The sequence below is a fragment of the Silurus aristotelis genome (genome assembly GCF_946808225.1).
Source record: "Silurus aristotelis genome assembly, chromosome: 1".
In the NCBI taxonomy this organism is placed as follows: Eukaryota; Metazoa; Chordata; class Actinopteri; order Siluriformes; family Siluridae; genus Silurus; species Silurus aristotelis.
The window spans coordinates 13003885-13030644 of NC_139574.1; the positions used below are offsets into that span (position 1 = coordinate 13003885).

The window sequence follows — 26760 nt, forward strand, 5'->3', positions numbered from 1 at the left end:
TGCTTCAGCTGTTTCAGATTATTCCAGTGTTCAAAACACTAACGTGCTAAAGATCAAATGAGGGCACTCAATCAACACTGCTGTGATGTTTTCAACTGTGGGTGGGGAGTATGTGAATGCAATACAATAAATATAAGGTATATTTCATTTATTCATTCAATCATTTTCAGTAATCGCAGCATCCTGGTCAGGGTTGTGGCGCTTATCCAGGGAACAAAACATTCACTATATCATAGGTCATCGCATTACATACAAAGACGGAGGCAATTTTCTTTTTTTTTGGAGATTTTATTTTCAATTAAATTAGGTTAAAGGGTTATTAACATATTTACAGCACATGTTATTACTTGGTAAATAATCTTAAGCAATCAGTCATTACAGTCTTATTACTACTGTCAAGTCACTTTTAGCAATTATTATAACAATCATTAATTGTCATTATTACTACCGGTACAGAATTAAGTGCATATAAAAAAATAAATTAACAAAAAAAATGATTTGACAGAGAGGTGATTCTAAGACAAGGCTGCATTATTTAGTTCTTCTGTTACTTTGGCCCATCTTCTAAGCTTGTGCTCAGAGCATGACCAAAACAGAAACTCCAGTGCTTGTCCTTTCCTTCACTGCACACTGGGTGCCAGATTCAGTCCTGTTTCATCCAACCCTAAAGTGTCTATGAGAGCACTACAGGAGCATATCTGTGTAAGATAAATTCTCCTCTTCTGTCAGCATGCCACAGTCCAGCATAGACAAATCAGAATAACCAGTACCTTAATGCCAGTATAAAACTACTCGTTCATAACAGAAGAACCTGCAAAGTTTTTTTATTGTGCTGATGGGCCAGCAGGGGCAACTTTCTATTACCTCCCTACCTTTTATGTACTATTTCTGTTCAGAAAGAGTATATTTAGCGTATTTACAAAAAAATGACGGTTGTATTTTGAGCCCTTGCCTGTGTGAAGTGGGGCTGATATTATTAGAGTCTTTGTCACTCAGTGCTAAAAGGGCCATACACACTTGTGTTAGGTCCGTGATGGCGACTGTCTGGTGTGTTACTTTTTTCAGGTTACCACCTGCTGCATGTTATATGACATTGGCACTCGCTTCAGTGGCTGTAGTTGAGCCCTGAGTCACTACTGAGCACACCTGGCTCTCTACACTGTCGAGTTTCTCACCCCTCGCGCTTCGGCAGGAGCCCTGGTAGACTCGGCATGCTGAAGCTCCGTTTACGCGTTAGGAATGATTACAGGATGGGGGGTTAAGAAGGTTTGTCCCATGCTCCCCCTCTCGTTCTCTGCCACACAAACATGGTGAGAGTTGGGGGAATGGCTAAGGTGAACTGGTGCGTGTGTGTCTACAACGACAGCTAGGTCTCTGGATTTGGTGTGGCAAGCAAAGGAACGTTGTCCCTCCTCTTCCGGCCTAGTGGCGGGCGCCTGTATTGCTCTCCGTCAGCCAGTGTCTGTGGCAGGGGCTTCCGTTTGCTCTCTGGAAGCAGCAGAATGGACAGGACAGCCAGCAGGGCAAGAGAAGAATAGACAACATGGTGCAGGAAATAGCCGTAGTGGTTGCGCAGGTCCATTAAAGGAGAGCTAAGTCGACCCACGCAGCCAAGAGCCAGGATAGCACCCAACCCGCTTCCCCTGGAAAAACCAAAGATAATGTGCAAGGTTTAAAATATAGTTTATTGCTTAAGAAATACCAGTCTCCAAGCAGCAAACTGAATTGGCTTTTCAATCAGTATTAACATGAGATAGGAAATGTCCCCTGAGTGAAAACAAGTATATAAATCTAAGTGATCTTTCATTTTAACATAATGTATCTTTTATTTTTTTAATGAAATTATGATCTATTGGGGATAATGTATTGTGGGCAATATGTACATACTTTATATTCTGATCATAAATTAAGCTCTGAGCTCAACACTATTGAACACCTTCGGGATGAATGTATTATATTTAATATTTACATTTATTTCATGTGTATTGTCCATATAGTCTTGTATAATCTGTATTGTCTGTATAGTCTTGTATAATCTGTATTGTCTGTATAGTCTTGTATAATCTGTAGTCTGTATAGTCTTGTATAATCTGTAGTCTGTATAGTCTTGTATAATCTGTATAGTCTTGTATAGTCTGTATTCTGTGTAGTCTTGTATAATCTGTATTGTGTTATATAATCTGTAGTCTGTATAGTCTTGTATAATCTGTAGTCTGTATAGTCTTGTATAATCTGTAGTCTGTATAGTCTTGTATAATCTGTAGTCTATATAGTCTTGTATAATCTGTATTGTCTGTATAGTCTTGTATAATCTGTATTGTCTGTATAGTCTTGTATAGTCTTGTATAATCTGTATTGTCTGTATAGTCTTGTATAATCTGTATTGTCTGTATAGTCTTGTATAATCTGTATTGTCTGTATAGTCTTGTATAGTCTTGTATAATCTGTATTGTCTGTATAGTCTTGTATAATCTGAATAGTTTTGTATAATCTGTATTCTATTTATAGTCTTGACTTGTCTATAAGATAAATGCATAGTGTTGTTATTTATGTTTGTACTTTTGAAAGTTGGAACAGCTGGAACCAACTTCTTTGTGTGTCAACAATAAACCTAATTCTGATGACTGTAAACACTGACTGCACCTCAGGCCTCCTCACACCACATCAGATATTACATAATACATGTTTATATAAGTGTACAAAGGCCCTAACCATCAGTTGGAGACTTATATATAAACGTAAACTATTACCTAATGATAGTGGGCATGATTTCAGCAGTAAAGAGGACACACAGAGATGCAGCAGCTTGCGATGAGAACAGGCCCATCACGGAGAACACTGTAATGGCTGATTCGCTCAGATCTACAGAGAGAAACATGCAAGATACAATTTCACAAGCAGAAAAACCTTTGGAAAATCTGACCTTTCAACTGTGTTAATAATAAATTCTTTATATCGATATATGAAGTACACAAAGCATGTTCTTGAGTAAAAGTAGAGATACAGTAGGTAAAATATCATTTCAGTAAAAGTGCTCCCTTTAAACTTTCACTTGAGTATGAATACAAAAGTATTTGCCTTTAAATGTATTTAAATATCGAAGTACTATGATTTATTATGGTTCTAGCATGAATGATGCTCTTGGTGAACCACGTCACGACCCAACGTTTCCCCCATTGATAAGTTTCAGCTTTGAAAATCTCCTCTCTGCATCAGCTACGGTCACTGGATGAGTAGAACATATTCTCAGAGCAGTCCACAAATGTTGTTACATTTAATTCTCGCTTTAATGTATAAATATTAAACTAAAAGCATTTATTGCACAATTAAATACGTCATTTTTCACAATTTATCAAACTCTCAGAACCAAGAACCATAAAACTCCTTGGCTAATTGTAACCATAAGATACATACAACATCTATATACTTATAATATATTAATATTTTATATATTAATCAGTAAGTGCTCGCTTAACTACAATCCAACTAGACTATTTAGGCTGTAATTGTTTTGTTGCTACACACACTATTATAAACTACATACTATAAATTATAATATTATGGAGGCTAAAAGAAATATTGTTGCTCTATGAGTAAAAGCACAGCAGGCAACAGCATAATCTAAGTGATATACAGTTTTAAGCCAGTTTCATTAAATGCATTATCATATGCTATACTAATAACGAGACAAGTGTTACAGTTGCACACACACCTTTATCTTTTGCACGTTTCCCCCTTAACTTCTTTTTTTTCTAAATTGGGAGTGTTTGGACATTTTTTTGTCATCCATAAATTTTTTTTGGGATTCAGCTCTCCATACTGACATGACATCACCCAAACCCCGCCTCTCCTGTATAAGTGTATGAGTAAGGGAACTTCTTAGGGTGGTGGGTGCAGAGTCCTGACCAGGTTCATTCTCCACGACATGATAGAATAATTGATGCAACCGTGCAAATGAGCAACAATTATTATAGTTTTTTTTTATACATTATTATCCACTCATAAACGAATGACTGATTTTGCACAATGTAGTTGTGTAAAAAATAAGATATTTGACTTTGAATTGTAGTGAAGTTAAAGTAAAAGTCTCCCTGACTGGAAATACTTCAGGAAAGTAGAGATACATTAAAAAAAACTACTTAAGTACAGTAAGGAATTACACTTACTTCATTACTGTCCACCACTGTATTAATACACACCAATCAGCCATTATATTAAAACCACCTGCATAATATTATGTAGGTTCTTCTTTGCTGATAAATCACTTCTAGCCTGTTGAGGCTTGGACTCCATAAGATCTATGAAGGTGTGCTGTGATATCTGGCATCAAGACGTTAGCAGAAGACCCTTTAAATCATGTAAGTGGTGAGGTTTGACCAGTATATCCCAAAGATTAAAATTTGGAGAATTTATAGTCATCATCTTGAACTCTTTGTTGAACAATTTTTGCAGCATGGCAGGGTGTATTGTTTAGGGAGGTGGCTACAGTAGGATCCATGGTAATGCCACTGCCTCTGTTGACTTGCCTTCTTTCCATAGTGGCTCCTGGTGCCATCTTTTGGTAGGTAGTAACCACTGCGAACTTGTACCATAATTTAGTTTAATAGTTTAACCATTATAATTTTAACCTTGACGCTCAGATCGCTCAGCTCATTTTTCCGGCTTCCAGCATGCCAACTCTAAAAACTGACTGTTGCGATTATAATGATATAATCAATGTTATTAATTTACAGTTTTAATGTTGGCTTTTTGGTAAGAGACTGTATGTATGTATATATATATATATATATATATATATATATATATATATATATATATATATATATATATATATATATATATATATATATTAATTACTGTTAATATATTTGTATAATTTAATAATTTCTATATTATAATAATAATAATAATAATTTCTATGCAATATTTCTTTACTACCACATGAGGGCAACATTGTGCCAGAAATGTGCACAAAGCAATTTCCAGTCTCTTTGTCCTGATATCTACACTTACAATTGCTGTCTTTCAAATTGAATCAACAAGATCACTCACACTCCATCAAGCCCAGTAGAATGAGAGAGGCAAGCCCTGTCATCGTCATGGCCAGCAAGAGGATTCCACGGCGACCACACCGGTCCACTGTTGCCCATAGCAACAGCCAAGCTCCACCTCCTGCACAGACAGACAGCAGGTAGGTCCAATAGAAACTGGAAGTCGTGCCTCGGACATCGCCCCTGAAGGAGCTGTAACAGTGACTAATGCCATGAGAGATGAACCTGCGAGGAAGAAAAGAAAAAAGAGAAATGATAGTACAGTCTTATAATGCTATGTAATTACTATGCCCTAATTCTCTAATTAATGTTGGGAATCTTATTCTCTGGAGTCCTAGATGTCTTTAGGCATATTCTGGGGACACCACAATATGCAGACCACGACATTTATACACATGACACACTCATTCACATCTAGGGCGATTTAGAAGAGCCAGTCCAACTATAACCATGTCTTTGGGAGGAGAGAGAAAACTGGTGAAACCAGAGGAAACCCACAGGGGGAGAAACTTCACACATCCATAGCCTGAGCTCAGGATCTGGGATCTTAGAGCTATGGGTTGTTAATATTATCTACATAAACTGCAAAAGTATAAATGTAAACAATAGAGGTGTAACGTATACGTATTCGTACCGAAATCTTTCAGTACAGGGCTTTCAGTCTGTTACACATGTGTACATATTTACAATTTGAGTTCCCTCAAGAACGTATCAAGTGGCGGACCGCAAGTTAGTTTAGTCTCCACCTCGCACTTTCAGTGCATTTTTTATTATTATATTTCAACTTGAAAACATAGACAACAACGCCGATGGGTATAAAAAGAAACTCGAGTTAATGCGGCTACTCACTCCATACAGGAAATAAGATTTGTTTTGCGCATGCATGAAAACGCTACAAAATCCATGGTGCTAGCATTAGCTGCTAACCAGGAACTGGCTAACGGCTAACTCTAGTGATATGGATTCTTTAGTGTTTTATGTCTAACTTCAAGAATTTCTCTTAAAAGGAGGAAATACTGGCAATTCCACATATCAAAAGAGTAAATAAATAAAGAATGGAAGAAAACAAGACATTTGTTAAAGTGTGCTGAAAGTAGAACTTAATAAAATGTTTCATTTATTTAATTTTATTTAAACAATTAAATTTGTGCCAATTTAGTCGATTACTCAATAAAATCAATATAATAAAAAGTGTATTGCATTACTTTTATTTATTATGCTTTATGTTTATATATATTTATGAATAATATTAATAATTGTATATATGATTTAACTGAGCAGGCATTTTATTTAAAATTGTTTGAAACGTAAACTGTGCAAATGTTCATCACAAATGTTAATGATAATGACAAGCAATTTATTGTTTTGCATTTCTTCCCCTAACTGTACCGAAATTTTACCGAACCGTGACTTTTAAAAACCGAGGTGCCTACCTAACCGTGAATTTTGTGTAGCGTTACACCCCAGTAAACAATAATGATATAACTATATATAATAATTTATTTTGACTTACGAGGTAAAGCCCAGCACACACATGTTTTTCCATATGTTTCGGCTCTGGAGTAGTTCTGGAAAGGACAAGTGGGGACGACCATTCTGTGGGGACTCCGACTCCAGCTCTACAAGGACATCATAACCGCTCATGTTTACAATCCAACGGGTTAAGCATGCTATATTTTTAATGCGAAACAAAATTTTAAGACTCAGACGGCCAGAGAGAAACAGAGTTTTAAATGTTCTAAAGCATTTTTGAAAACAAGTCTGCCTCTATTTAGCAAGTGCTGGGTGACTTCAGTGGTGTCACTGTAAACTAGTCAGGTGGTGAGCAGCGTTCATTAACATACCTGTGAAGCTGTCATCTTCTCTTTGTCGCTCGCTGTGTTCACGGAACGAGTTCATGTCACTTGCCCACTCTGAGAGCAATAACCAACGTGGAGACTCTGGAAAGACACCTGGAATACTAAGGACAGGCAAACACATATCTGTTTGTTGGCAAGTTGTTAAAAGCAAAATAAGTGGATCAAAATGGTTTGACGGATGATTGCTAGCAGTGAGTTCTGGTAGCCAGAGAAACCCATTTCATTCGCATCGTTACAGACAGGTGATAATAGAGGCTGGCTAATGTCTTCATCTTTCTGAGGGAATTTCAAATCAATACAGTTTAAAGACTCTCCAGTTGTCAGTTTAGTCAGCTTGTGTTCATCTCTTTATCTGCAACAAATGTTTGATGCTTGTCAACTTGCTTAGAACCCTGTATATCCAGCAACTCCTATCCTAAACACTTTAACGTAGAAAAATTTCCCAGCAGACCCTCACCCAAAACATAGGAAGAGAAAAAGAGGTGCTGCGCCGATTCCAATCAACCCCCTCCATGTCGGGCATCCAACAGCTACTCCCAACAATAAGAGCTCCCCAGCAACTGTTGTCAGTCCTGCAATCATGGTCACCAGGAGACGCAGTGAAGGGTCACATAGTTCCAAACCTTTCATTAGGCAGAGAGAGAAGACAAAAAGCACATTTATAGTCCTGTTGTCATATACAAAGCAATTAAGAATATAACAAATAAATGTAGGCACAAAGTGCTGTTAAGTATAATAATATGATAATAATACTTAGTAATTGTTAAGGTTAAGAGGTAATGCAGGAAAACAATGACAGGAAAAGTCTTCAGGTTGACATTTTTTGTTACCTAAAGGAAGACTAAAAAGAGAGCCTGATGGGATAGTGACTGTTTATACAGTAGCTGATGTAATAATGCAAGTGAGAACAGCAACTCACTTGTTGCATGGATGTTGCTAAAATTTTAAATGCTACTATGAGCAAAAAAAGAAGAAGAATAAAAATACAGGATAAAATGTGTATCCTTTCTATTATAAAAAAAATATTGTAATCATTGACAGGTATAAAACACTTCAGAAATGCAGTTATTTTAAAATAGTCTCACATTATGTTCCTCCATCACATCATAAAATGTTTATTTTCTTATAAAAATGCATTCTAGTCGACATATTTCTGAAAGCATATCCTCCCATGAATTACTGTGTCAACCATCAACGGAAGAACTAATAATCGGTGCATTTTCGCCACACATAATCGTTTGATGTATATCTCTTTCAAAAGGCTCTCTACTTACGTGCAATATACAGAGTGAGATAAACGCCGGCAGTGGCAGCAGCCAAGCAGAAGCGCATGGCGATGAACATGGGGGGTGATGGAGACACACACACCATTATACCAAAAACCACAGACAACGTGAGAGAGATCAACAGGGTCTTCAGTCGGCCCAGTCTGAGGAAGGGACAATCCATTACAAAGACATTCGACGCCAGGACAATTAGCCGACATGATTAGTATCGGTAATTTAACATTGTTGTTAGCCAATATTGTTCATTATCATTCCTCACACTACACAAGACTCGATATTAATGCCCAGCATGCTAAACACAAGGCATTTGATCTGTGGTCTTACACAGTTTCTTACCGATCAGCAGCATATCCAAGGCCCAGGCAGCCTATGAGGATTCCCAGGATGAAGCACACTTCCTCCACTGGGACCAGCCAATACTGAGAGCACACCAGATTCCACTGCCAAGACAGAAGTCATGCAGACAGGAAGTGAGACAGTTTCATGACAAAAGGGCACTATAATGTAGTGCTGCTACTTGAACTGGATATTATAATTCATAAAAAGCTAAATAAAGTCCAAACTCTACATTATAGGCAAAATACCATTTCCTTTCCCCTTTACAGTTTCATTTCAATTATTTTATTCAAATAATTAATTTCTTTCATTGTGCAGTTTTATTTTCTTCAAAAGCAAATATATTTCCAATCTAAAACTAAACTGATTATATTTCCAGAGATCATTGGAATTGATTACATTTTATAGAGATACCACAAATCAACTGAGAATAATTCATATTCTGGCATATCATTTCTTAATCAACCAGATACTACATATTTCTCTCTGTACTCATTGGTGTGTTTAGGGTGATGAGGAAAAATTTAAGGTATGTGGAAAAGTCTGGGTGGAAACTCATCAAACAAGCTCTAAAGCAGTTTACAACGCATTTAGTAATTAAGATGAGAATGCAAGTCATGCTGTGTTATTTTTTTGTCCACACCCTGGATATGGCAGTGAAACTAAACCTGGTTCAGAATGTTTAAAGAGCATCTGCGCAAATATGTTCCAGCAATGACGAAAATGCTGATGTTCCACTTTAAGGTATTACTGCAAGTCTTTTAATGTTGTTCAACTTCCATAATATCCACAGCGGTTGCTAGGTGATGTATGGAGCAAACTATTTTCAAGTTTCCATGAGCTGTGCCTGCTTATCCTCTGTGTTTAAGTCTCTAAGCAGGCAGTGGGGAAAACATGCTAGAAATACATTGACTTTTCCCGTGATACACAGAATACACACACGCAGGTTAAAAACACGCATTCAAAAGGTTGTGTACTCGGTCATACTGACGGAAATCCAGTCTTATGTACACCCTTAGTCTTACTATGAGTATGTGCACTGTTTGTTTAGTAAGCTCATATATTCAAACTAACACGAAGTGCCAAGTACCAACTATTAACCTTGGCAAGTGGGGCATTCACTCAAGTGCAAATTAATCTTTGCAAGTTGCATTCATTTCATGACAAAATGGCACTGCATATCAGCTATAAACATGAGGAAGATGTTATGGTTTAACATGCGTGTTTGGACTGATAAAGAAAGGAAACTTAGTGCATATAAAGAATAAAGCATGAGAAAACACCAAGCTTTTGTCAAATCAGTTACTGTCAGTATTTGACAATAATGTGTGGGTTACAGACCAAAAAAATGGTTTTCTAAGCAAAAAAAAATTACATGGATTTATCTTAGACAGTGGGATGCATCAATGTATTTATATGTATAGACATGCTGTACATATGGATTAAAATAAATCCTGTTCAATATTATATAATATAATATAGGTAGAATTTTTAGCTGTACTACTTGGAATGTATGTCTATATAGAAATCTCACCCTCAAGAATTCTGCATTATTAATAAAGATTAAATAAAAACGATTGTCAACATTTTGTTTTCTTACTTTGTGCTCTATAAAATATTATATAAATGAATGTGATATTTTCGATATTAATTAAACATTTATTATCATGTAAGTATTAATGTTTTCATTTTAATTTACTTATTTCATTCACATTTTTAAACTGTTGTTCAAATATAAATTTGGAATTGTCTTTTTTTTTTATTTATTGCTTATGAATATTTATTTGTCATATAAAATTAGCTATAGAATTACTAATTAAATAATATTCGTTACACATTTACCTTCACCTTTGTCATCTTTAACCTATAAATAAATGGTTTCTCATGGTGTTGTAATGACACCTTCATGGTAAAGTCAGTTTACCTCAGTGACAATGTTATTCCTCAGGCCTTCTGTGACATTAAAGTCCCACCCAGCTTCACATTTCACTACACCAGAGCGAGTGCCATTAACAAACAGGTACTGAGTGCACTGGGAAAGCCCCCCACTTTCACCTTCCCTAGTACCCTTCTCCCAGGGCAGTGAGGCGTTTAGCACTTCTTCTGTGGGGTTAGACACAGACAGGTGACAGTGATGGGGTGATGACAGGGTCACCAGTGAGTCAGAAGACAGCAGAAATGCCAAGAAGAGGTTGGGCAAGATGGAAAGTGCGATGAATAGTCTCTGTTTCCTCCGTCCCAGGGCCATCACCATTACTTCACCTGTAGGGGGCAGGGAGGGAGGCACCGGGGCCGTGGAGGGCGCAGAAGAGGACGGGGCAGGGGACGAGGGCAGGGAGGGAGGGGGAGGAGGACATGGACAAGGGGAGGTCAGAGGAGAGGGTGGGGACGTCATAGCTCAAGGTGAGGGTTCAGTGAAGAGCCGTGGTATGGAGTCCAGCAGTTCACACCTGGCTTCGGATTCACCCTTCAATACTGGAGAAGTAACAGGAAAGATGAAAAAAAAAAAAGAAAGAAAGACAGTGTTTTAGAATGTGTTTTTTATCTTATCCTTCTCTTCTCCTCTGTCTGAAGAAGAGGGTAAACATTTTTAAAATGTCAAAAATGAGATCAATGTTATTACATTTCTGTTTCAAACTGTTGTATCAGTATCTGATTCATATTTCCAAATTATCTTCGGCCAAAAACTCAACAAACACTTCCTGAAACACTGCCCTCTCGACACGCCTACTGTTCTATTATTACTCCTGCCTTCAGGAATGACTGAAACCATGCTACATTTTAAATGGGGGTGGGGAGACAGACATCAGATACAGTGTCCTACACACCTGGATTAATCTTCAGATGACCTTAAAATGATATACTTACAATGACACTGAGCCCGATTTTTAAATAAGTAACCCTTTAAGACCTAATGTGTTCCAGGAAGCGAGTTAAAAAATGTAAACCATTAAGTTCTTGTATGTGTTCTGTGTTATAATGCTCACTCCTTTCATGCACTAGTGATAAAAATGCTGCACAGAGTCCTAATCAGACAAGTGCATTCCGATCATTTTTACCACCTCAGACATGTTCTCTATTCATGATTGGTCACGTGTTGTCTCATTTTCTATAACACTGGGGCTCTGATGATAATGCTGGCTTCAATTTAAATGATTGCTTTATATTGGTGTGCATTCTAATACACTGATAAGGCATAACTTTATGACCACCTGCCTAATATTGTGTTGGTCCCCCTTTTGCTGCTAAAACAGTTTTGACCCGTCAGTAGTTTGAGCTACAGGAGCTCATCTTTTGATAGATATTGACCACAGCAGATCAGAACATCGCACAAGAGCTGCAGTTTTGGAGATGCTCTGACCCAGTCATCTATCTATCACTGTTTGGGCTCAACTCACTCTAATCCTTAGGCTTGCCCATTTTTCCTGCTTTTGAAGACAAAATGTTCACTTACTGATGTATCCCTCTCACTAACAGGTGCCATGATTGAGAGATAATCAGTGTTATTCACTTCACCAGTCATAATGTCATAATGTTATGTCTGATCATCAATTCTATTGTAATGACTGTTTCTCAGTGACTTGTATTGCAGACACTTTCTTCTGAATGTTCTTTTGTCAAAAGCGTGCTTAATTTGTATATATATAATTTCCTGGAAGACTAAAACAGTGTTCATTTCCACTATGTGGGGAGACTTTTGGAACATCACCATAATTACCGGAAAAACGAACGCACAAGTGGCCACGTTTAAGCTCGAACAAAAGAAGGTTTATTATGATCTAGTGCATTTGTAAATGCATGTGTTCATTTGTCTCTTCTGCTCAAATTCTGCTGTTTGTACTGTCCTCTAAAGACGTCTAAAAAATATGAAAAAAAATACGATAGAACAAAAGTAGGTTTCATTGTCTTAATCATGCCGATCCTCTTAGCTGTCTCATTCCTCGACACTTCAGCTATAAGTGCTCGCTGTGTTCAGTGGGGCCTGATAGCTCCTGTCATTACGCTTGGGTTCATCTTCAAGGATATGAAGATAGTATAGTACATATAAAGACTTCTTGAGTGATTCTTTAGAAATGCAAGATGGAGAAGTTGGAGCATTATAGTGCTTAGTACAGCCTAGTGGCTGGATGTGCATATTCCAGCATTACATAAGAGGCATATTATAGATGGGGAAAAGTGCAGCATGCAAATATACAAATGAAGAGCAACAATGTAGCAGGCTGCTGTAATGTATCTATAAACAGAGCTCTGTGTGTGTGTGTGTGTGTGTGTGTGTGTGTGTGTGCGTGCGTGCGTGCGTGTGTGTGTGTGTGTGTGTGTGTGTACATTACATATACAGTATATAATGTATACAGTGTATATTATATATACACAACAATATAATATAATATTATATATATATATATATATATATATATATATATATATATATATATATATATATATGACTGTAGAAACAGCTGAGCCCTGCTGGCGCGCGCACACACACACACACACACACACACACACACTGTAAGTGTAATATACAGGGGACTTACCGTGTCCTATGATGATGATGATTATTATGAGACTCTGAAATGAAGTCCCCCAGATGTCACTTATTCAGTGAGAAATCAGAAAGCGTAGGTGACCCTTTTCCTTTCTTGTTTTTTAAACAACATAAGCGCATGTCCTACTCCCAGCTTCCGTCCACTGTCCAGGTCTTCATGCTTGCACACTGTGTCCACTGAGCACAGGAAATTCAATGGCGTGGCTCGGGAATAGCACAAGTAGTCCTCTGTCCGAACAAAGGCTGTTGCTGGGCTGTGTTCCTGCTCGAGGTGCTGCGGTGTGTCCGCCGACATAAAACACAAACACGCTCTTTAGAATAAAGGCACATTGCGTCTTGAACACACTCCTACACACACACACACACCGTACCGACCGGTTTCTCTGGGACAAGAAAGAAGAGTGCAAAGGGGGAAAAAAAAACTGCAACGGAACAACGTCCGGAAAAAAAAAATCGGCCAGACTCGTAAATCATCGGCTCCTTTCGGCAAACAGCGCAGCCATTTCACTGAGTGGACGCCAGGTGGCGCACTACATCCGCATACAGGTACGGTCTAAGTTTCAGCGCCAGCCAGCCAGCCAGCCAGCCAGCCAGCCAGCCAGCCAGCCAGCCAGCCAGACAGACAGACAGACAGACAGACAGACAGACAGACAGACAGATAGATAGATAGATAGATAGATAGATAGATAGATAGATAGATAGATAGATAGATAGATAGATAGACAGACAGATAGACAGACAGAGCCCAGCCATTAGGGTTGCACAAGCCAGTGCATTCTTAGTGCAGGTCCCAAGCCCACATAAATGGGGGGGTTGTTTTAGGAAGAGCATCCAGTATAAAACATGTGCCAAATATGCAGATCACGAACCAGAATTTCATACCGGAATGGTTGAGACCGTGGTTACCAACAACCGCAACAGGTATCGTTAGCCAACAGGGTATCGCTGGAAATTGGGCTACTGTTGGCCGAAGGAGGAGAAGGAGAGGAGGAAGACATTTACTGCAGGAAAATGAGAGATGTATGAGAGTGGAGGTTTGAGTTGGTACTTTAAATGTTGGTACTATGACTGGTAAAGGGAGAGAGGTAGCTGATATGATGGAGAGGAGAAAGGTAGATATGTTGTGTGTTCGGGAGACCAGGTGGAAAGGGAGTATGGCCAGGAACATTGGAGGTGGGTTAAACTGTTATATCATGGTGTGGATGGAAAAAGAAATTGTGTAGGGGTGATTCTGACGGAAGAGTACAGAGTACAGGAAGAGTGTAGTGGAGGTGAAGAGAGTTTCTGATAGACTGATGAACTTTAAGCTAGGAATTAAAGGGGTAATGATAAATGTAATCAGTGCATATGCTCCACAATTGGGCTGTGAGATAGAGGAAAAGGATAAATTGTTAGATGAGTTAGGTGAAGTGGTGTACGTAGGAATGAAGGTAGATTTCAATAGCCAAGTTGTTGAAGGGAACAGAGGTGATGAGGAGGTGATGGGTAGGTTTGGCTTTAAGTAGAGGAATCTGGAAGGGCAGATGGTAGATTTTGCTAAAAGGATGGAAATGGCAGTGGTGAACACTTATTTTAAGAAGAGGGAGGATCATAGGGTGACGTATAAGAGTGGAGGAAGGTGCACACAGGTGGACTATGTTCTATGTAGAAGATGCAACCTGAAGGAGATTGGAGACTGTAAGCTCCTACAGAGACTGTAATGGGACAGTGTAGCTAGACAGCATCGGATGGTGGTCTGTAGGATTGCTTTGAAGGTGAAGAAGAGGAGGAGGAGAGTGAAGACTGAAAGAATAAGATGCTGGAAACTGAAGGAGGAAGACTGTAGTGTGAGATTCAGGGAAGAGGTCAGACAGGGGCTCTGTAGTGGTGAAGAGGTGCTGGATGATTGGGCAACTACTGCAGAAGTGATAAGGGAGACAGCTAGAAAGGTACTTGGTGTGACATCTGGAAATAGAAAGAATACAAAGAGACATGGTGGTGGAATGAGGAAGTGCAGGAAAGCGTAAGGAGAAAGAGGTTGGTGAAACAGAATTGGGATCTGCAGAGTGATGAGAAAAGTAGGCAGGAGTACAAGGAGATGCGGCAGCAGGTAAAGAGGGATGTGGCGAAACCCAAGGAAAAGGCATATGAGGTGCTGTATGAGAAGTAGGACCCTGAGGAAAAACAAAAGGATTTGTAGAGATTGGCCAGGCAGAGGGACCGAGCTGGGAAGGATGTGCTGCAAGTTAGAGCAATAAAGGATGCAAATGGAAATGTGTTGACTAGTGAGGAGAGTGTGTTAAGAAGGTGGAGGGAGTATTTTGAGCAGCTGATGAATGAGGAAAATGAGAGAAAGAGAAGGTTGGATGCTGTGGAGATAATAAAGCAGGAAGTGGATAGGATTACAAAGGAGAAAGTGAGAGCAGCGATTAGGAGCATGAAGACTGGAAAGTCGGTAGGACCAGATGACATACCAGTAGAAGCATGGAGATGTTTAGGAGAGATGCAGTGGAGTTTTTAACCAGATTTTTTACAAAGATTTTGGAAGATAAGAGGATGCCTGAGGAATGGAGAAGGAGTGTGCTGGTTCCCATTTTTAAGAATAAGGGAGATGTGCAGACCTGCAGTAACTACAGGGGAATAGAGTTGATCAGTCACACCATGAAGTTATGGGAAAGAGTAGTGGAATCCAAGCTAAGAGAGATGGTGACCATCTGTGAGCAACAGTACTGCACTGGGGTCAACAGTGCAAAGTAATGAAGAGTGTGTTAGAGAAGTAAAAAAAAGAGTGCAGGCAGGGTGGAGTGGGTGGAGAAGAGTGATAGCAGGAGTGATTTGTGATAGAAGAGTATCTGCAAGAGTGAAAGGGAAAGTTTATAGGACTGTGGTGAGACCTGCAATTTTGTATGGTTTAGAGACAGTGGCATAGAAATTTCCCCACTGAGGGAACAAATAAAGGTATATCTTATTTTATTGAGTAAAAGACAGGGGGGGGGGGGGGGAGCTGGAGGTAGCAGAGCTGAAGATGTTGAGGTTTTCATTGGGAGTGACAAGGATGGACAGGATTAAAAATTAGTTTATTAGAGGGACCGCACATGTAGGATGTTTTGGAGACAAGGTGAGGGAGGCACGAGTGAGATGGGCGCCATGTGCAGAGGAGGGACATGGGGTATATCGGTAGGAGAATGCTGAGGATAGAGCCACCAGGAAGGAGGAAAAGAGGAAGGCCAAGGAGGAGGTTTGCAGGTTAGGTTGAAAGAGGCAGATGTAGAGGACAGAGTAGTATGGAGACAGATGATCCGCTGTGTTGACCCCTAGAGGGAGGGAGGGAGGGATGGATGGATGGGATAATGTTTAGTTTAAGCATCTACACTATATGCACTGACACCTGACTTTTCCACCCATATGTGGTTCTTCTCCATACTGTTAACACAAAGTCAGAGGCAGTATGGATGCATTATAAATTTCCTTTAATTGAGCTACGAGACCCAAACCTGTTCCAGCATGATATCTTGAGTCGCATGCTACAGAGCTCGGAGCTCGACCCTACTAAACGCCCTTGGGATTAACTAGAAAACCGACTGCACCCCAGGCCTCTTTAACTCACCTACATGAGTACCTAAGTTTAGTAAAGCCATTGAGGCTGACGGAGCACACACCAAAATAAAAAATTATGGGAACGTCTTCCCCGAAGAGTGGAGATTATTATAACAGCAAATGGGGACAAGATGTGGAATGGTATGTACACACAGCACAACTGAATCTCATGGTCAGTTGTCCAAAAACGTTAGTCCATATTGTGTGTATACAATCTTTTTTTATGTGCAGTAATATATGCCTTGCAAGACGGAAAACACTGTACTGGACAAAGGGCCTTGCAAAATCTAATAACAGTAGCAACAACAACAGCAATAATAATAATAGGCACTCTGGAGAAGAGAAGAGAAGAGAAGAGAAGAGAAGAGAAGAGAAGAGAAGAGAAGAGAAGAGAAGAGAAGAGAAGAGAAGAGAAGAGAAGAGAAGAGAAGAGAAGAGAAGAGACTGAATACTTCCTGAATTTCAGGGGAAAATGATTTACAAGAAGCATAATAACAGCAGGTTATATGTGCTCATCTAACCATAAAGTCTAACCATTGCATTCATAAATGTCTTAATCATGCATATATGTAAGCAAAAATTAAATTTACATAGATTTCAACTTTCTTTTTTTTTTAAAAGGTCAATAATTAATAACTGTACAAAAATCATGCTCCATTACACAAGCTGATAACGTACGATAGCGATAAACAGAATCCATCAGTGCATTAAAAAAAACTTCTCCCATTATTAATATTATTATTATTATTACTCAAGAAGCTTACAACATATTCTTTAGAAATGGTTCTAAATAGATCATTTTTAGGAAGTTCAATATTTAAACGATAATATTTAAAAGAACCACAGAAAACCTCCTTTTCTTAATAGTGATTATACATTATAGAGTACATGGACACCTGATCATCATACTCGCAATGGTTTTTTTTTTTCTTCAAACTGTTTCCACAAAGTTTGAAGCAGACAGTTGTATAGAACATCTTTGTATGCTGTAGCTTTATAATTTCCCTTCACTTAAACTAAGAGGCAAAAACTTGTTGCAGCTTAACCATAAGCCTGCGCACAAACCAAGTTCCAAGAAGAATTGTGAAGATTACAGTGGAAGAATTTGAGAGACCTTTGGGATCAGCTGGAACATCAACAGCACCCCAGACCTCCTCATACAACATCAGTGCCTGATCTTACTAATGCTCCTTATAATAACCCCCACAGTCACGTTTAAAAGAATCATGAAAAGCCTTATAACTCTCAAAACTTATTATAACTGCAAAGGTGGACTACATCTGCAATGGTATTTCAACACTTGCATATGAATATAATCTTATATAAAGTTTTTTCCATAGAATTAATTTACTTAAATAAATAATAAAAAAAAAGTTCCCCAAAGAAATTTTCCTTCACATAATCACATCTAATTTTGATCATGTGAAATACATGTAATTAAGGAACATTTGTATTACTGCTAAACTCTTTGTTCTACATTCACATCTTTTTGTGGAAATCCTTTTTCATACTCTTAATAATTTTCCGTTCTAGCGGTTTGTAGTTTGTTTTATCACCATTACCAGGAAATACTGAAGTTCCCTCTAGATTTATTGGCCTATGCATAAATGCAAGTCATTGGTCATTTAGTGTTGCGTAACGCTGGGTTTTGAGGTGCTGAGAATGAGCTGAAATACAGTCTTTCCTAATCGTGTGGCCATATTTCAGGCCTGGAAGCACATATTGCCCCATAGAAACTGGTGCAACACACAAACATTTGAGCACAAAGTTATTTCAACATATTTTCAGGTATATTTGTTAAGTCTTCTAAATATTTTCCACTGCCTTTCCAAATTTCTCCACTGCTCTCTGACTGCTGTCAATTTGGTGTTATCAAGTCCAGACATCTGTTCTCATGGCTTAGTTCTACACACATTATCTAACCACCTGGTCTTATTGTGCCATCTTCCTACTATGTGTCGTGTTTGCAGTGATACTACATACAAAGCACAATGGCACTCTTTATCCCATGTAAATGTTATAATGTTAAAGCAGATGACAGCACTTGATAACATTGGATAACCAGCAGACACACAAACAAGTAAAAAAGAAAAAAAGAAAAAAGAAAAAAGAAAAAAAAAAGCCTGCGTGTGTCCACTTCCCACTCGCTATCTGTGTGTCCTCTGTCTGCAGTGGAAGCCACAGGAAGACTCATAGAGCCATGCTTGTTGATGATATCTCCAGTTCTGTGTCCCACACAATGATGAAATCATACCCGTCCCACCAGAGCTGGGCCTCTGCTCTTCCCCAATCAAAATCATGTGTCATTGTGTCAGTTAGCAAGAGGCGTTCAGTAAGGGTGCTAAAGGTTTACTAATAATGATGTTAGGTAATTTATAATAATTTATAATAATATATAATATATTTATAATAAATTATGGATTTACTGTCTGTACATGCTAAACTAGTTAAAAGAAAAAAGAAAAAGAAAATTAGTAATTACTTTACATATTAAGTTTTTTGCATAAAAAAGGCATATGCAGTCTTAAAATGTTCTATAGTTGCACATTGAATGCGATACTCTGATGTGAAAACCCCATTATTTATTAGCAGTATATTAAGTGAACCTAGCTAGCATATGTTAATTCATACACATTTTATACTGTAGGTAGCTAAAATAGATCCAAATAGTATTGATTTTAGTGACATAATCCAATATAAAGCTTGCATGCTGTACAGTATCAAAAGATCTGGCTAGCTACAGTAGTTCATGATCATGAAGCTAACTAATGCCTTCGTTGTACATGCTGCCACGGGTTAAATGCTGAGCTGTGAAAAGTTGGCATCTCACGTAACATGCAGATTATCATCACATCAGCATTTAAAGATGAAGATGAAGAGACGCTAATCCGTTAATGCCGATTAGTTCATAAAGTATGGATTTTTCAATGACTTTATCTGAACTGCAATTAAATTATTTAAAACTGGCGCGTAGTATGTGCTGTGTTTTCATTGGCTTAGAGTAAAAAACATCCCAAACTCAACCAAATTCTTAAGCAGTGTAACAAGAGGATATGGAGTTTGTTATATATATATATATAAATGGCTTATTGCAATATATGTACTTGCGATTAAAAACACATTACATAATACAAAACAAGTAATAGTTTTAAATGCACTTTATTTTACTTTTAATTACAAACAAACAAAAAATAAGCATTATTTTATATTTGTACTTTTTTTTTTAAAGTTTCTTTTCCATGTATGTATATTATAGATTAATGTATTTTAGAACATTTCTTTTATTTATTGACTTTTCTGATGTATGCTGTCCAGTGAATGAGTTTAAAACATACATTATTTATATAAAATAGAATTTTAGCTTCAAAAGATTGCATACACTAACATAGCAAGCCAGTTAATAAAAGCTTTACAACGGTTTCATATTTACCATAAGTAATAAAAATGGTCAAAGAAGTAAGATATTAATAAGTCTATAAATTCAGTATTAATGTGATATAAAAGTGGATTAAGAGCAGTTGCATCAAAGGCCTTTTTTCCTGGTGTTCTGCTATTTATTTTTGTTTTTGAGCTGTTTCAGGCATTTTTCCCTCCAGACTTATTATGAATAATAATAAAATTTAATGATAAGATGCCTTTATTGTAATCGTACATGTACAATGAGAATCGGTGTACGGAAAATCTTTCCCACTGAAGATAAAAATACATTTATGCTTATGAGGCACTTATAAAAATTAATGATCAAAAGAATGGCAAAAAAGGGATGTGAAATCGGATAACAACCGATAAAGAACCTTTGTAAGAAACTTTTTTTGACAAAGAATTTAGAGAGTAAATCTGCATACTTCAGTAATATTGGGGGAAAAACAAACAAACAAAAAAAAAAAAAACTTTAACACGGCAACAACAACAACACTGATCTGATGACAAGATCCTCCTAAACGTAAAATGAGAGACTATTGAATCTTCAAAAGTGTGCCATTTTCCTGCTTATTTCTTAATGGGTTAATTAATACATAAAAGAAGCTCTAAAATAGCATCATAACGTTTGTAGTTTAGCTATCCTGACTACAACTAAAAAATAATTACAAAAAATTTTGATCTGAATGTTGCTTTACAGATTATCCTATTGAGATATACATATAAACTGTGTGAAATTATAATTTAACAGTATATCTTACAGTTTCATACATTTCATCATTTATGTTATGCAGTCAGGTCCACTAACCTTTTAACTATGGTACAGTAAGAGAGTTTCTAAGGTCATTCAACAGTTCTCTTCAACTCCTACATCATTTACTTTGCTCTGCAGGTGGCGCTGAGAGAGATAGCGACTGAGCGTGTCCACCTCATGGCTAAGCTGCTCAATGTGCAGTAGTAGCCTGTGATTTTCCTCCTGAAGCTCCAAGGCCTTTTGGTGAGTGAGCTGGATACGCCGGCGTGCTTTATCCCGGCTCTTCCTCACAGCGATGTTGTTGCGCTCACGCCTCATCCGGTATTCCATGCTGTCCTTACTCAGGCCTCTCTTCTGGCCTTGCTGCCGAAACGTGGACGGAGGAGGAGGAGGAAGGAACTGCGAAAACTCCTTTATCATTTTGCCAAATTCACAGAAAAGGTAGAATGAATAAAAAAAAAAGTATGATCCACTGGACTTGCAGTAAATACTATTATTTAATATTAAAAACAAAAATCAAGCTTTCATAAAAGCACTTGTTTTACCTGTTGGTTAACGTGACTGTGTTGCAATGGTCTTTCCATAGTTGAGTTCGAACAAGGAGAATAGGGCAAATATCCCATGCCCATCATCGGTTCTCCACTCCTATCGCTTGTCCTGGAGAGCCCCTGAGACCCCATTGAATAGCCGTACAGTCCTCCTTCCATCTGGGAAATGTGAACAGGCAGAGTACTGGAGGGTGAAGTGGTGGAGTCAGGAGCCAAGGTGTTGTTGACCAGTGAGGAGCACGAATGAGAATTGGATGAGAAGATGTGAGCAGTAGAACGATTGTGCGAGATTGACATCTAAGTGAACAAAAGGTAATAACATAAGCAAAAGTGTTTGTGTGTTTTTTAGTAGTTAGAATAAAAATATTTTAAAACATTAAAATACATTTCTACATGCAAACATCCAGGTACGCAAACACAATAATTCCAATAAGCTTTTAATCGTCAGTAAAATAGAGGTGCGAAAAGAACTCACCTTCAATTTGTCTTCGCCAGCGTACGTTTTGTTCCACGCTTGTACCCAAACTACCCTGGTCTGTCCACAAAATCCGTTATGATACAGGTACTCAAGAGATCATGACACCATCATTTCCTCTGTCACAACCCCCTTCTCTCTCTTTCACACACTCTCTGCCTCACACATTAGCCTTTATACTTTACTCTCTGGGGGCTCAAATGTGAATTATTTTATGCAATTTTTTTATAAAATAATATTGATATTATTTTAATAAAATAATATCAATATATCAATATATCTAATATCTGGATATTCAAGAATAGAAAAATGAAGCAGAAAACTTAAAAAGCAGTTCAAGGTCTTAATTATTTGCATTCTTATATTTAAGCCCATTATGTCTGTAGTCTCATCCATTTTAAAAGCTTTTTCCTCCCAAAATCAGTCTAACGTTCAAAACAGTGCAGACATACAAGTCAGAGAAAAGTAAACATTTATTATTATGCTTGACCTGTAACACAATTTAAAGAAAAAAGTCAAAGAAATTAATTTTCTCTGAAGAGAATGCTTAATTGGCAGACACTGTTAGTGATGGATGACACTCAAATTAACACCTAATCATTGTTAATTATTATTATTATTATTATTATTAACATTGTTAATTATTATTAATTATTTTTATGACCACAGAGCTCACAAACCTTAAATAATTTACTGATTGCATATTATATATATATATATATATATATATATATATATATATATATATATATATATATATATATATATATATATATATATATATATATATATATATATATATATATATACACACATTTTATATATGATACAGTTTTTATGATTTTGTATATATATATATATATATATATATATATATATATATATATATATATATATATATATATATATATATATACACAAAATCATAAAAACTATCATATATAAAATGTTTATATAAAATATTGTTTTCACAAAATGCCATTGTCTGTTCTTAAAAGGTACAGTACAGCTTCTGTTGTTCACAGGGACAAGTCAACGTCTCAGTTGTTCCTCATTTGTTTGGTATTTGCTCAACAATAGCTCTTAAGCATGATTAATTAAAGTATGTTTATTATTATTTTTTATTATTATATTACTATTTATTGCACAGTGTTTTTAATACATATTTTGACCAACAAGCAAACAAACTTGAAAAAAAAAACAACAACACTAACATTTCTACAGATTGCTTGGTCTTTTATTCAACAGCTGCAAAACATGTTGTGCTTTACACCATTTCCTGTAAAAGAAATAAGACATGTAAGTAAAGGGAAGTAGACTTTAGTGCTCAATAGTAAATCACTATTGTTAAATGTATCAGTTTTCCATCAAGAAGATTTCAAAGCCTCAATCAGAACATGCCATAAGAGTACAGAACAGACACTCTAATAAAACCGTATTTACACAAACTGGATATGTTTATCATGTTTGGAATAAGTTCTACTGTTCTTCCTCTAATGTTTTTGAATTACTACAGTTCCTTAACCATGTATTTAACCAACAACAAAAAGAAACCGAAAACCTACAGAATACAGCCAGTCACTGAAGGCAGACACACGAGTGAAGACTGTGGGTTTGCTGTAAAGGTTGCAGTTTACAGCAGAGCCAAAACTGACCACACCATGAACCTTCCAATAGCCATCAGTGAAGCAGTTTAGAGGTCCACCAGAGTCACCCTGAAATGTTCAAATGGTCCACATGTTTAAGACATCTTGATTACAACTGAAAATAATTCGAATTGACAAGGCTGGGGAAAATATATGTACCTGGCACCCAGAGGTCAAACCATCTCCTCCAGCACACACCATGGTTTTCTTAACTGCACTTCCCCACCATTCTGGAGTGGAGCACACAGTGTAATCCACCACATCGATGGGTGCCTCCTGCAGGACGTCTGGCATATAACCACCAGCTGAGGACAGGGTAATGTGAAACAAGTCCCAATCAAATATTACCCATATATTACATTTCTAGGTCCAACAAATTCTTGGATTTAACGGACAGTGTGTCGTGCTATTGACTATTGTTCAAGCTCGAGGACAGGAAATGTATGGGGTGGTTATTACTAATAATGATAATTATAATTATAATAATCAAAATGATCCACATTTGTATATCTCATAATAATTCGTAATATTAAAAGTATACAAAAATTAAGGTGTCTCTTTTAATGTTTGAGTTTAGAATTAAGATTAAACTGGTTAAACTAAAAACCTAAAAGTGCCAGCATCTAGAGCAAAAGCATCAGAAACATGAAAAATAGAACATTAAAAACAATTACGCTACTATGAACAACCTCTTGTACTCACTGGCCAGAAGTCCCCATCCAGTAATATAGCAAGTAAAGCGGTTGGGCAAAATTTGTCCAGGATAAGGCAACTCCGCAATGGCTACAAACCCATTATCATACACCGGAGAGTCCAACTTCATCAAGGCAATATCATTTCTGGTGGGAATGAAATTTGTGATAAGCACTTAACATGCATTAATAAGTAGAAGATAAAACATGACACAATGTGCAGTCCCAGAAAGATTATCCAAAACAAGGTGGTGTGATGCTTCACATTAGGCTGTTACACTATAAAGTGGATTATTTTCCTCTAAAATCAACAAGAAACATCTGTTTGAAAAGTTTGCTCCTTATATCACTTTTGGCATAGCTGCTATAAATGTTAGTTTCTTATGTTCATATATTTACATATACTTTTGTTTTCGCACAGTGTGTACCAAATGCAATTCTTTTTACGTGCGTGAAATAGATCAAATATGAATTCCCTCAGGAACGTGGTGGACCGCAAGTTTGTCTCCACCTTGCTCTTTAAGAGCATTTTTTATTATTAAACTTGAAAACATGGTGTCACTGTGGCTACTCACTCGGTACCAGAAATAGGATTTGTAGTGCAGTGTTTTGCGTATGCACAAGAACGCGCAGCTTTCCAGGCATTGCCACTGCTAGTGATATGGAATTATTAGCATTTTATGTCCAGTTTCAAGAATTTCCCTTAAAATAAGAAAATTCTCACAATTCCGCATATCAAAGTAGTGAATGAATAAAGAATGAAAGATATGTAAAGGGATTTGTTGAAGTATGCTGAACATAAGTAGAACAGTTAAAAACATATCTCTAGAAAATCAAATATTAAATGTGAAAAGCACACACACACACACACCAATATTATTATTTATTTTATAATATTTATATATATATATATATATATATAAAATAAACATTAATTATTAGACTTAGAATAAAAAAAAAATTCTGCCACTGTTGCTCAAGAAATTATATATTAGAATTAAACACATTAATATAAATCTATCAATTGAATTATAGCCAAAATTATTGTTAAAACTGCTGTGATGGAAAAACCGACTAATTAAAATTTTATGCTTAGACATGGTTTTATTTAGGAGGAATATATTAGAATAATGACCTAAAAAAATAAATAAATAAAAAAAATAAAATCTGCACCCATTTGCAAGATCTTCAGTCCAGCCAGGATGAATTTTAATCCTCGTCACAGCATAAACCTGCTCACGGCCTTCACGCTTACTGAGGTCATATTCCCCCAAAACCACGCGATATTTCTTGACGTTCAAACTGCAGGAGAGATAAATTTGCTTTTGTGCTTATATGTTCCATAATGATTTAACAGTGCTATGCTGTATGAGTATTTACAAATAAAAGATGGATCAAATATTTTTAAGGTATAAAAATGTTAAAAATATGCTTATATAATCTTCATTTGGTGCTTATGTTTCATAATAATTACATACTGTTTTGTTGTATGCATAATTACACAAACAATTTTACACTATAGTTTACACACAGAGAATGTTTTAAGTATAAGACAGAAGAGAGAAAAGGCCTCACTCGAGGATACAGTGAGCTGCAGTCATCACGTAATTTGAACTAACAAGGGTGCCTCCGCAAATGTGCGCAAAGTCACCCGTGTTCCAGTGATCATTCTGCAGAGATACCTGCAAAACACACATGGCCAAAGCAGGGTATAACAGTCATATTGGGGGTATAACAGTAACATCAGCAGTTTGTTTAACAATCTTGCATTTATCCCCTGGATAGAGTCAAAACTATGACTGATGGATCATAGCAATAGTTAGTTTTGCTATTTCTAGTAGGATATTACCTGCCATTTCCACGTATTTGGCCGAGCATTGGACCCACCTACAACCTTTTCACTTTGTACCTCATTGTCCACTGCCTGACTGGGTAGAGCAGTGGCAGAAATGAGTCCTGCAAAGCACAAATTTATTCAGAGACATTAAACAAAATAAAAGTTATAAACAGAACCAACTACAAAACTACTAAAGAATTACATGTGCATAAACATAATTAGGCAGGTAAAGCAGCTAAATTTTTTCAGATGGAAAGCATGAAAAAAGGAACGTGTATACGAGTTACCAATACAAGTCAAGAGAAGCGCAAGGTGCATTGTGCCGTATTGAAAATTTCTTTAGAGACACTTCATATTTATACCCCTGACCTGAGTCTGGGTGTCTGACACAGACAGGGCTTATTTACACTTGAGAGTGTTAAGAAAAAAAGTCTCAAAGAAAGGTACATGGTATCTTTCTGGAGCGTTCGTCATTTCTCTTCTGGAAAAACACTCAGACTCAAGGCTGGGAAATGGAGCAGGTGGCCCTACATTTGGATTATTTATTTACTTATTTATCATTTGTGCACCGTTGTTTTTATTACAAAAACTTTTACGCAAAAAGACAGCAAAGTATACGATTTATTCGAAATCTTTTAAAGATTTTACAGGCACAATCAAAATAGTTAAATACATGTTTACACACACCAGTATCCACATCCTAAAAACTTAAACAGTCTAATATGTTAATT

General features: G+C 37.0%; 3 protein-coding genes across 3 annotated transcripts; all 3 read right to left on the reverse strand.

Annotated features, from left to right (window-relative positions):
* Nucleotides 1-267: 267 nt before the first annotated feature.
* On the reverse strand, nucleotides 268-13597 carry slc22a17 (solute carrier family 22 member 17). Its single transcript, XM_083546647.1, has 10 exons — nucleotides 13071-13597; nucleotides 10457-11007; nucleotides 8533-8636; nucleotides 8185-8339; nucleotides 7368-7533; nucleotides 6896-7011; nucleotides 6565-6670; nucleotides 5053-5276; nucleotides 2751-2862; nucleotides 268-1643 (listed from the first exon to the last, which is right to left on the reverse strand). Exons 2-10 carry the CDS (start codon nucleotides 10925-10927, stop codon nucleotides 1367-1369), a joined length of 1731 nt encoding a protein of 576 aa, XP_083402773.1. The 5' UTR covers nucleotides 10928-11007; nucleotides 13071-13597; the 3' UTR covers nucleotides 268-1366.
* A 6203-nt stretch (nucleotides 13598-19800) lies between these two features.
* cebp1 (CCAAT/enhancer binding protein (C/EBP) 1) lies at nucleotides 19801-22093 on the reverse strand. Its single transcript, XM_083549366.1, has 3 exons — nucleotides 21855-22093; nucleotides 21377-21676; nucleotides 19801-21242 (listed from the first exon to the last, which is right to left on the reverse strand). The coding sequence occupies exons 2-3, from the start codon at nucleotides 21674-21676 to the stop codon at nucleotides 20925-20927; spliced, it is 618 nt and encodes a 205-aa protein (XP_083405492.1). The 5' UTR covers nucleotides 21855-22093; the 3' UTR covers nucleotides 19801-20924.
* Nucleotides 22094-23069: 976 nt separating this feature from the next.
* LOC310729890 (elastase-1-like) lies at nucleotides 23070-26407 on the reverse strand. The gene is made up of 8 exons (XM_083548485.1): nucleotides 26317-26407; nucleotides 26042-26148; nucleotides 25768-25874; nucleotides 25366-25494; nucleotides 24203-24339; nucleotides 23660-23805; nucleotides 23420-23569; nucleotides 23070-23133 (listed from the first exon to the last, which is right to left on the reverse strand). The coding sequence occupies exons 1-8, from the start codon at nucleotides 26345-26347 to the stop codon at nucleotides 23122-23124; spliced, it is 819 nt and encodes a 272-aa protein (XP_083404611.1). The 5' UTR covers nucleotides 26348-26407; the 3' UTR covers nucleotides 23070-23121.
* Between the last annotated feature and the right edge of the window lie 353 nt (nucleotides 26408-26760).

Coding starts and splice junctions, on each gene's coding strand:
- slc22a17 (XM_083546647.1), bottom strand. CDS start 10,927: ATGACGTCCCCACCCTCTCCTCTGACCTCCCCTTGTCCATGTCCTCCT. Junction 8,637..10,456: donor GGAATAACATTGTCACTGAG/GTAAACTGACTT, acceptor CTGTCTTGGCAG/TGGAATCTGGTGTGCTCTCA. Junction 1,644..2,750: donor ATCATGCCCACTATCATTAG/GTAATAGTTTAC, acceptor TGGTTTTTCCAG/GGGAAGCGGGTTGGGTGCTA.
- cebp1 (XM_083549366.1), bottom strand. CDS start 21,676: ATGTCAATCTCGCACAATCGTTCTACTGCTCACATCTTCTCATCCAAT. Junction 21,243..21,376: donor ACAGTCACGTTAACCAACAG/GTAAAACAAGTG, acceptor AAAATGATAAAG/GAGTTTTCGCAGTTCCTTCC.
- LOC310729890 (XM_083548485.1), bottom strand. CDS start 26,347: ATGCACCTTGCGCTTCTCTTGACTTGTATTG. Junction 25,875..26,041: donor CAAATACGTGGAAATGGCAG/GTAATATCCTAC, acceptor TGTGTTTTGCAG/GTATCTCTGCAGAATGATCA. Junction 23,806..24,202: donor TGGATGGGGACTTCTGGCCA/GTGAGTACAAGA, acceptor CCCTGTCCTCAG/CTGGTGGTTATATGCCAGAC.